Source organism: Trachemys scripta, chromosome 10 (assembly GCF_013100865.1).
Source record: "Trachemys scripta elegans isolate TJP31775 chromosome 10, CAS_Tse_1.0, whole genome shotgun sequence".
Lineage (NCBI taxonomy): Eukaryota > Metazoa > Chordata > Testudines > Emydidae > Trachemys > Trachemys scripta.
In genome coordinates, this window is record NC_048307.1 from 44,755,743 (window position 1) to 44,766,463 (window position 10,721).

Consider the following 10,721-nt stretch of genomic DNA (forward strand, 5'->3'; position numbering starts at 1 on the left):
TTAGACTCATAAGAAGCACTCACAACATTCTGTCACTTATGTCTTTATTAGCACTGCCAATAAGTAGGACTCAGAAAAGCGAAAGGAAAAGTCAGAAATAAACTCCTGGGTGGGAAAAGCATTCCAAAGGGGAAGGGAAGGTGAGAGGAGAAATGGACTATGTCCTTGGTGGCAGGTTAGGCGACAATACATCGAGCATCACAGTTCCTCCGTTCAGAAGGGTTAAGAATGGAGGGTTCTCTATCTTGAACTGTCATCAACATTGTCGTCACTGCTGTCATCACCATTCTCAACAGCATCAGACATAGTGGGGCATGTGATGGATGAGAACATATCTTGGAGAAGATTGCCCTTTGGGGAATTCTTACTGAATGAGAGGTTAGTGTTGAGGAGAATTTGCTGTGAGGAAGAGAGAGAGAGAGATCATTGGCTGGTCAGGGGGATCTGAGATGGGCACTAGGGCTGGGGCAGCAGCCGTTTTAGTTGGGGCTATGGGGCTTGCTGCAGAGAGGGAGCAGGGGATGTAAGTTTGGCCACTTGCACCTCTAGAGTTGGAAGGTGCAATGAGGTCTTCGGAGGAGGCACGTCATACAGTGAAGTATCATTCCCTCTTACCCCCACCCCCACTACTGTACCTCTGTGTATCTAGGCTCTTACTGTGCCCATCACCAGGGAGTCTGGCCAAGAGTGGCCATCCTAGTCTAGAGCAGCACCTGGACCTTGGAACACAGGAAGATCTGGAGGGCTGGAAAAAAACTGATGTTCTGCCAATATTTTAAAAGGGTAATTGGGACGATGCGGGTAAGTCTGACATTGCTTCCAGGCAAGATCATGGGAAGTTTGTTGTGGGATGAGTAATGATTAAAGGATGGCGATGTAATTATTGCCAATCACCATCATATAGACTCATAGACTTTAAGGTCAGAAGGGACCATTATGATCATCAGGTCTGACCCCCTGCATGTCGCAGGCCACAAAGCCGTCCCTACCCTTTCCCTTGACTCTGCTGTTGAAGTCCCCAAATCCTGTGGCTTAGTGACTTCAATTGGCAGAGAATCCTCCTGCTAGCGATCCCTGCCCCATGCTGCGGAGGAAGGCAAAAAACCTCCAGGGCCTCTGCCAATCTACCCTGGAGGAAAATTCCTTTCCGACCCCAAATATGGCGATCAGTAAAACCCCGAGCATGTAGGCAAGAGTCTCCAGCCTGACCCTCATTGGCCATTATACTATTTACCTACCAAGGCACGGTATTCATTTGGCTAAAATCATGTTATCCCATTAAACCATTCCCTCCATAAACTTATCTAACTTAATCTTGAAACCAGACAGCTCCTTCGCCCCCACCGTTTCCCTCGGAAGGCTGTTCCAATATTTCACCCCTCTGACTGTCAGAAACCTTCGTCTAATTTCAAGCCTAAACTTCCCCACAGCCAGTTTATATCCATTCGTTCTCGTGTCCACATTAGTACTGAGCTGGAATAATTCCTCTCCCTCCCTGGTATTTATCCCTCTGATATATTTAAAGAGAGCAATTATATCCCCCCTCAGCCTTCGTTTGGACAGACTAAACAACCCGAGCTCCTCTAGTCTCCTTTCATACGACAGGTTTTCCATTCCTCTGATCATTCTAGTGGCCCTTCTCTATTTATGGGAAGTAGTTCTTGTCAAACACTGCTGATAATCAGTTGTAAATGAGATCACAAGTTTGATTGATAATGGTCACTGTGTTGACATTGTATACATGGACTTTGGACATTTGACTTAGCACTGCATGACATTCTGATTAAAAAAATCAGCATTACACAAAAACATTATAGCACCCAGTAAATGGCTGAAAAACTGGCTAACGGAACCTCAGAAAGTACTTGTCACTCAGGAACCATCATCCTAGGAGGTGTTTTCAGTGGGGGTCCCTCTGGGATCTGGTCTTGTTTCAATGTTATTTAATCTCTTGGTCGTAGACATGGAAAGAAATGTCTACAATGGTTTGGCGATTTTTGCATGGGTTCTGGATGCACCTTATTCCTCCTTCTCAGACCCTCCCACTTTCTCCTTATCCCATGAGGTGTTGGCCCATCCCACTGACATTTTATCATGGGGGCCCTGCAGACCCAGGGCGGGAGCTAGCACCGAATGGTTATCCCAGCCAGGCTGGTAAATGTGCCTGTGCAGCGGTACCAAACTGCAAAGGCCTTTAGATGGATGTCCTTCCACTTTGCTTGCTTCCTTTGGGTGTAATTTCATAGCGTGTCCATCAGACATACCCCAGCTGGGCTGTACCACTCTGGTGACGCAAAGTGCCTCTAAACACAGTTTAGCTGGCCAGCTGAGCAGAGTTATGGCTGCTTTGGGTCATTGGAGCGTGCCTGTGAATCTGGCTCACAGATATTGCCCCCTTCACTCCCCTCAGTCTATAAGGGTTGACAGACCCCACACCTGGGGGCAAACTCAGATAGGGATCTGTGTAGCCCCATTTGCTACAAGGGATGACGATGGAATTCTGTTGGGGCTGCTACTCACCAATTTCAATTTTTTGATCTGCAGCTTTATGATGTTCTCCTCGTGCTTCCTCTTCTTCTCTTGCTCCTCATACTCTCTCTCTTGCATCTGGCGCCGGGCCTCTCTTTCCTCGGCCTTGTCTTTAAGCTCTCTCTGGTGCATGCGTTCCTTGTGCTGTCGCTCTCTTTCACGGTCCTCGTGCTGTCTCTTCTTCTCTTCCTCCTCGCGCTCTCGCTGCCTCTCTTCCTTCTCGTGCTGTCTCTTAGTCTCTTCCTCCTCGCGCTGTCTCTTAGTCTCTTCCTCCTCGCGCTCTCGCTGCCTCTCTTCCTTCTCGCGCTCTCGCTGCCTCTCTTCCTTCTCGTGCTGTCTCTTCTTCTCTTCCTCCTCGTGCTCGTGCTGTCTCTTCTTCGCTGCCTCCTCGTTCTTCAGCTTTTCCAGATCCACCTTTGTGTATAAACCACCCAGGTTATACTTGCCTTCAACTCGCCCATGTATCAGATATCCCGGGCCTGGTGCCTCACTGCCCTGCACCCTGTATCATCACATACACTTGTGCAAAATGGGTGTAAAACACTTCCTGCTCAGAATGGTGGTCCTTCACATGCACCTTGCAAGGTTCTAGGCCGCGCGAATCGGGCCCACATTGTGGTGGAAATCTGCATAGCACAGCGGAGCGACACTGATTTACACCAGTTGGGGAACCAGGGTGAGGTTGGTTTGTTCAGGGAGTGTTTCTTGGGCTCTGTGTAAATGTTTGTCCTTGTGACTCCTATAGATGCTGCTGCCTTAGAGCTATTCGGTGCCTGTGTGATGCCATGAAAGGCTGGCCAGCTTTCAGCATGGCTCCTGCCTGGCTAACACCTGCTCTGCAAATGAACAAGGAACCATCCGTGTGGCAAAACCTATTTCTGCCCTGAGTGCTCTAAGTGGGGCAATGTGATCTAGATGAAATTACCTACTGTAAAGTGTGTGCACAAACTTCCCTCAAAGCGTGGTTATCAATGGGTCACTGTCAAAGCGGAGGATGTGTCTAGTGGGGTAGCTCAGGCAGGTCTGTCCTGGCTCCAGTACTAGTCAATATAACAAAGTGGAGATTATGCTTATGAAATTTATGGGAAGACACCATAGTAGCATGGGACGGAAGCACTTTGGAGAACAGGGTAGATTTCAAAAGGACCTGGACAAATTGGAGCGTTGATCTGAAATCAACGAGACAAAATTCAATAAAGACAAGTTGAAAGTACTACACTTAGGAAGGAAAAATCAAATTCACAACTACAAAATTGGAAATAACTGGCTAGGCAGCAGTACTGTTGGAAAGGATCTGGGGGTTATAGTGGATCACAAATTGAATATGAGCCAATATTGTGATGTAGTTGTGGAAAACGCTAATATAATTCTGGGGTGTATTAAAAGCAGTGTCATATGTAAGACACTGGAGGTAATTGTCCCATTCTACTCAGCACTGGTGAAGCCTCAGCTGGAGTATTTTGTCCAGTTCTAAGTGCCACACTTTAAGAAAGATGTGGCCAAATTGGTGCGCATCCAAAGGAGTCAACAAAAAAATGCTTAAAGGCTTAGAAAACCAGATCTATTCCTGAGGCTATGTCAACACTAGAAACTTCAAAGCACTGTCACGGGAGCGCTTTGAAGTGTGAGCGTGGTCACAAGCGAGCACTGGGAGAGAGGAGAGAGCTCTCCCAGTGCTGCTGGTAATCCACCTCCACAAGGGGAATAGCTCAAACTTGCTGCGTAAGTGTAGTCAAGCCCTCAGAGAAGAAGATTGTAGGGAAAACCTGGTAAGTCGTCAAATATGCTAAAGCAGCTATAAAGACGATCAATTTCTCTCCATGTCCACTGAATGTAGGACAAGAAGGTAGGATGAGAAGTAATGGGCTTAATCTGCAACAGGGGAGATTTGTATTAGATATTAGGAAAAGCTTTCTAACTCTAAGGATAGTTAAATACCGGAACAAGCTTCCAAGGGAGGTTGTGGAATCCCCTTCATTGGAAGTTTTTAAGACCAGGTCAGACAAACCCCTGTCAGGGATGTTCTAGGTTGACTTAGGCCTGCCTTCATGCAGGAGGCTGGATCAGATGACCTCACCACATCCCTTCCAGCCCGACATTTCTAGTGCTCCTAGGAGCATGTCCCTGATGTGCTGAAAGGGGGTTAGACAGTGTGTGAAGCTTCTGGTCATTCCCTTTGATTGGGTAGGAAGAGCTGGTGGGTGGGATTCCCAGGAGCCCTGTGGCCTAGCCCCTGGATTCACAAAGGGACTTAGGCACCTACCTCCAACAGCCAGGCACCCTGACATTCACAGCACCCCCACTCAGCTGCCACCTGAGTTGCCGCCTGGGGCAGGTGCAGAGGCCCTTACATCCTGACCCTGCCCTGCTACCCGGGGCTCTGGCTCACCAGTGGAATTCTCAGAGCAGGTGTTTCCCTGCCTAGCTGGCCTGCAAGGCCCGATACCGTAGGCCTGCTCTGCACACTTACTGGTTTGGGCTCCTCACAAAAGAGAGCTGGTGTTGAACAGACTGGGAATTTTGGAGGCTGGCTTGGCTGCATGTATGTCAGTCTACCCAGTAGCTGGGGCACTCACCTGGCATGTGGGCAGGCCAGATTTGAATCCCTGCTCTGCCTGATTTGAAGTGAGGACTTGAAGCCATGTGAGTGCCCTAACCACCAGCGCAGGGGCTGTAGTGGGGGTGTGCGCCCCTCTCTGGTTCTTTCTGAGAAAGGGCTGACCTGGCTTCAGTTTCTAACTGCAGAGAGGGGTCGTGGTGGAGAATCCTGGGCAGAGGGAGGGGTCTCCCTCCAGCCTGTCAGTCAGGCACCTAAGTACCCTTCGGATCTGGCCCTGCAGCCTCACCCCTGTCCGCTGCATGTCACTCCTGGGCAACTCCCCACTCACTGTCTGAGAATCCCTGTCTTAGGAGCCTAACCCTCCTTGTGTGTTATCTGGGGAGCCTGAGCACCTAACTCAGGCCCAGCAGTTAGGTGTCGCAGCGCCGAGTCCAAGTCCCTTTTGTGAATCTAGCCTGAAGTGCCTGGGGAAAGGCCCTGGGGTTTGTGCTCCTTGGTCCCTTAGGCACTTACTCTTCAGTGACTGAACCTTGATGCTCGTTTCATTTCCCCAAGGACGATGGACGCAATAAGCTGGTAACCGTACTCAGTAATACATCTTCTGTATGTGTGTGTGGGGGTGGGGGCGGGGGTGGTTCTAGCATTTGTGGACTAAATATTGTGTGTGTTACAGTAGCACCTACAGGCTCCAGCTAAGATCAGGCCCCCGCGGTGCTAGCTGCTCTCCATACACATGGTGAGAGCTAGTCTCTGCCCTGGGGAATTTACAGTCTAATTAGCCAACAAACAAAGGCAGACTTGTTACCCCATTTTACAGCTTGAGACCCAGAGAGACTCCATGACTCCGATCCCTGTTCTCCTGCATGCCAGGCACCGCCTTAACCAGAAGGCAGTGGCTGGCGTGACAATAGAGCCTGTGAAGCGGAGCCGGTGCTGTCTCTGGCCTGCAGCGGGTGGGGGGGGGGGGGGGGGGCAAGAAATCATGCTGCACTCACCTGAGATGTAAAAATGCCGCCCATCTGTGAAAACAAAAACAGAGCTCAGGATGAAACTGGGAGGGGAGGGTGAGACAGAACGGGGAACATATGGCACTGCGGGGTGGACAGAAGAGCAAGGACACTGCTGTGACTCCTGGCTGGAAGGTGGCTTTGTAACCAACCACCTACACTTGAGCTACCTCTGTTCTAAATGCTGGGCGGCATCTGCTCTGGCTCCCATTCCCCCAGCATCTGAGCCCCTTCCTGACCCACCTGGAGTCACCCCCACCCCTGAAAGGCAGCACAGCAGCCTCACAACATTCCCGCAGGGGAGCTGAGGCACAGAGATGAAGTGCCTCACCCCAGGTCACACAGGGACAGCCGCAACTGACCCCAGCTCTCTGCACCCACAGCCAAAAGGAGCAAGGAGCTGGCTCCACAGATGAACCTGCATCCCTGTCTCCCACCAGCTGCCCCGAATCCTGCCTAGGCAGCTATGTCAAGTGGTGCTGGTCTATTGCACAGCATGAGGAGCGTGTGGATCATAGATCCTATGGGCAGATGCTCAGCCCTGCTATGCTCGCTTTGTTCCCATCAGGCACGTTCCTCCCCCCTCAGTTAAATTATGTCTCTGCACTGTAGCTAATCATCTTATTTAATTATGGGATTTATTGTTGTGGTTAATTCATGTTTACTCAGTGTGTGATGGCATGGACAGCACATGGCTCTGGCATTTGGGGAAAGCTGTCCAAACCCCAGAAGCTCCCCAGGCGCCCGGACCGTGTCCCTGCCCCCTGCTCCGCCCCAAGGCCCTGCCTCCACTCGGCCTCCTCCCACAAGGCCCCTCCCACACTCCACCCCAGGCCCCACCCATGCTTAGTTCCCTCCCTTGCTGCTCTCTTAGTCGTTCCACCCCTCTCACCCCTGAGACCAGGGCCATCCCTAGCTATTCTGGGGCCCTACGCAGCCCCCCGCGGGGTGTGTGTGTGTGGCCCCAGGCCTCCGCGGGAGGGCGGGGGGGGGGGTTGGCCTTAGGCCTCTGTGGGGCTGTGGCCAGGTCGCTGCACTTCCCGCTGCTGGTGAGTGCAGCCCTTGCCCCGCTGCAGAGCTCAGGGGAGTTGGGGCAGGGCTGGGACAGGACAGGGCAGGGCAGGGCTGGGGGGGAGGGAGGGGCTCTGGGGAAGAGCCAGAGCAGGGGTTGGAGCAGCACGCAGCTGCGCAGGGCACCAAATTTCCTGGTGCCCTACGCAGCTGCGTACTTTGTGTATGGGTAAGGACAGCCCTGCCTGAGACCCTCCGCTGAGTCCCTCCCCGCTGCCCCCATCACCTGCTGTGTCCCTCCTCTGTGCCACTCCTCCTCCCTCAAAGGCCCCCCTGCCTATTGATCACTGCGTCATTCTACCCCTCCCGCTCAAGAACCCCACCGCATATCTCCCCTCCTCCACCCCCACTGCCTGCTGAATCCCTCCCCTCCCCCAGGTCTCCGCTGCCTGCCACTCACCACATCCCTCCTCTCCTTCACCCTCCCTTCCCCAAAGGCCCCCTGCCTGCCTGTTGCTTGCTGGAGCGCGGCCGCGTGGCGCACCTTCCGGGAGCCGCGTTGTGCGGCCCCTGTCCCTGCGCCCGGCCGGAGCGGGACAAGCCCGAGACCCTGCTCCACAGTGCCATAGTTTGCCCACCCCGTTAGTGCATCTGGCTTCAAATCAGTGCAGACTGGGACAGTGCAAGGAGGGACGAGACCCCACACAGCCACACACACTGCAGAGGGGCAGCAGTATGAGCCAAAGTCAGATAGTTGTTAATGGGAGAAGGTTAAAGACATCTGGACTTCCCGTGCTGATCGGCAGTTAACAAGTCTGGTACCAGTCCTGCCACAGAACCGCCAAGGTACGCGCGTGGTGACACTGCACGATTAGAAAAAGGAACTGAACAGAACAAGTAAAGCGTTACCTTGTTTTAACCTGCAACTGAGTGGGTGCTCTGACCCGAGAGCCTGTCGCGCTGGTCTGGCTAGAAGCTTCTAGCTGCTGCACAAGGAAGTGGTTAGAGGAAACAGAACACCCAATGATGAGACACTAGCCTTTTCCTGTAACTCTCTGCCCCGGATTATTTATTATAATCATTTGGCTGCATCCAGGCTTTTCTCCAGAAACAGCAAATAAACTAGTGCATCGGGGCAGCACTAGAGGCCATCTGGGCTCAATAAAGTTCCCCTGGGGGACATCAGGTTTAGCTGGCTGGTTTAGCTGAGTTATGGCTGCTGTGTTTCCTTGGAGCAGCCGGCATGTGTCTGTGAACCTGACTCATTATATATTGCCTCCCCCTGTGAGTCTGTACACCTGGGGGCAAACTCAGGTAGGGATCTGTGTAGCCCATTTGCTACAAGGGGTGACGATGGATCCCACTCACCAGCTTCAGGGATCTGATGTGCAGCCATCACATCTTCTCTTTCCTTGGTCTTGTCAAGCGCTCTCTCCTCGCACATTGTCTGGGGCACCCGTAGATGCTACTGTAACACACAATGAATGTTGGCTTCTGCCCCAAGGAACTGGCCCAAACCCCTGAGCCACTGGACACTTGCTGCATTCACCAGCTTCATCAGCAGCTTCCAAAGAAGCAGTGAGCCCCCAGTTTACCAGTTCCAGCTCAGCTCCCAACTCCATTTAACTCACAGCACTTGCATTTGTTTATAGTGAAATTAAGGATACGGTTATTTAACAAAGCCCAGAGATTCACGTACTAGCATGTAGATGTGCTAGCAACAAATGGATGGTTACATCCAACATAAAATCAAAACACCCATTCTAGAGCCTAGACTTGCTTAACAAGTTACCTTCTTGGCTGATAAGATAGTTCTCACCCAAAAATCCTTCTTACAGCACTGAACCGCCAAGCTGGCTGGGACCCTCCTTTCAGAAGATACGCACACTGGCAGCTTGGCTTCTAGGTGAAGGATCTCCCTTCCTCCCCAAGCTATGCCAGTCCCTTCCTTTGATGTCAATCATAAGCAAGCAAGCCCCTGCTGATTGTTTTTTTCATGTAGCTTTTCTCTCTTGAACATTTTGCAATCTTTTGCCTGGCACTTGGCTCTGTCTGCAAATGGGCACAGAGCGCGAGGCAGACAACACACAGCTAGCCAGACAGGGAGCTAGGCATCCCTTGCCTCCCCCCAGGGGCTCTTGATGCCACCAAAGAGACCCATGACCAGGTCTCCTGAGCCCCACCATAGGGTCTTAGTCATGCCCTGGGAGCTCTAGCTGGATCTCAGCCCTGCAAAAGGAACACTTGATGTCACCCCAGGGGAACTTGATTAGACCCAGATGGCCTCCAGTGCTGCCCTTGACACCCTAGTTTATTTGCTGTGTCTGGGGGAAAAAACCTGGGTGCAGCTGAATGGTTAATAAATAATCTGGGGGAGGTAGTTACAGGCAAAGGCTAATCTAGTTATTGGATGATGCTCTGGTTGCTCTACTTCCTGGTGCAGTAGCTAGATGTGTCTTGCCAGATCAGAGCTATGGGCTCTCCCATCACACCACCCACCCAGCTGCCTTCGCAGAGCTTGAAACAAGATAATGCTTTATTTTCTGTTCCTTTCTCTAACTGCGCAGTGTCACCACACATGTACCATGGTGGTTTGTGACAAAGTTGGTACAAGACTTGTTAACTGCAGATCAGCGCAGCAAGTCCAGATAAGAGCATACACATAAGAGCAGCCATACTGTCCATCTTGCCTGACATCCCGGCTCCGACTGTTGGGATTTTCCAGTGTATCCCTGGGGTGTCCAGTCTACCCCAATAAAGTTCAGGAGTCGACACTTTAACTGAAAGTACCTTTATTAGTCCAAAGGTTGATCAGCACTTATTCAGTGTAAAACTGATATAAGTGGGATCAGAATCAGACACAGAGGTTAGAAAGGGCTTTGGGCTCTTTCATAATGATAAGTATAAATGTCTGACTGTTATAATACAAACCCTCTAGGAAACATCCCCACTTACATGCTTGGAAAATGTGCCTAAGCTAGATATGGGTGGATCTGAAAGGGACAAACACATAGAAGGGCAACAGCAAGAATTAGGGAGAAACAGCCCTTCCTCCAGTCCATTAAGGTGGAAAAATGGGAGTAGACATGTCCAAGCCATAGAGTACAGTAGCTAGAAGACAACAAGAAAAATGACACTGAACGAACTGCAAGGCATCTACTGCCGAACCTCTGCCTGGATGGTAAAAATACAGTGGCTCAATTTATCTCATTTCCTTTGGAGCTAAGGTCCAAATTTAGGGTGGGGTTTTCAAAAAGCACCTAAGTGACCAATCAAAGTCAGCGAGATTTGTGCTCCTAAATTACATAGGTGCTTTTGAAAATTCCACCCAAGACAATTAAATCATGGTAATCAGCCTCTCTGAACTCTAAAACCAGAGATTCACCCTACACAAGAGATAGTATATCAACAAGCTATTTAATGCTCTGAAGTGTGTAGTCTATGTTAATAAAAGTTAGGGTTTACCAAGCTTAACACACACATACAGTCTCAGTGAAAGAGGTATTCCCAGAATAAATAAATACAATGTAAGTCCGGAAAGGGTGAGAAGAAAAGATAAAAATGTTGAGGGTGTGATAAGATTTACGAAATACAGGTCTGCTTTTAATCTCTGC

General features: G+C 50.7%; 1 protein-coding gene across 1 annotated transcript; it reads right to left on the bottom strand.

Annotated features, from left to right (window-relative positions):
• Positions 1–27: 27 nt before the first annotated feature.
• Positions 28–8,130, bottom strand: LOC117884441 (vicilin-like seed storage protein At2g18540). The gene is made up of 4 exons (XM_034784846.1): positions 8,017–8,130; positions 6,085–6,108; positions 2,521–2,943; positions 28–399 (listed from the first exon to the last, which is right to left on the bottom strand). The coding sequence occupies exons 2-4, from the start codon at positions 6,106–6,108 to the stop codon at positions 241–243; spliced, it is 606 nt and encodes a 201-aa protein (XP_034640737.1). The 5' UTR covers positions 8,017–8,130; the 3' UTR covers positions 28–240.
• Between the last annotated feature and the right edge of the window lie 2,591 nt (positions 8,131–10,721).

Bases quoted from the DNA above. Each gene is read 5' to 3' on its own strand.
- LOC117884441 (XM_034784846.1), bottom strand. From the start codon at position 6,108: ATGGGCGGCATTTTTACATCTCAG. The intron at 2,944-6,084 runs GTGAGTGCAGCA...TTATACACAAAG, and splicing joins GCGGCATTTTTACATCTCAG to GTGGATCTGGAAAAGCTGAA. The intron at 400-2,520 runs GTGAGTAGCAGC...TCTTCCTCACAG, and splicing joins AGATCAAAAAATTGAAATTG to CAAATTCTCCTCAACACTAA.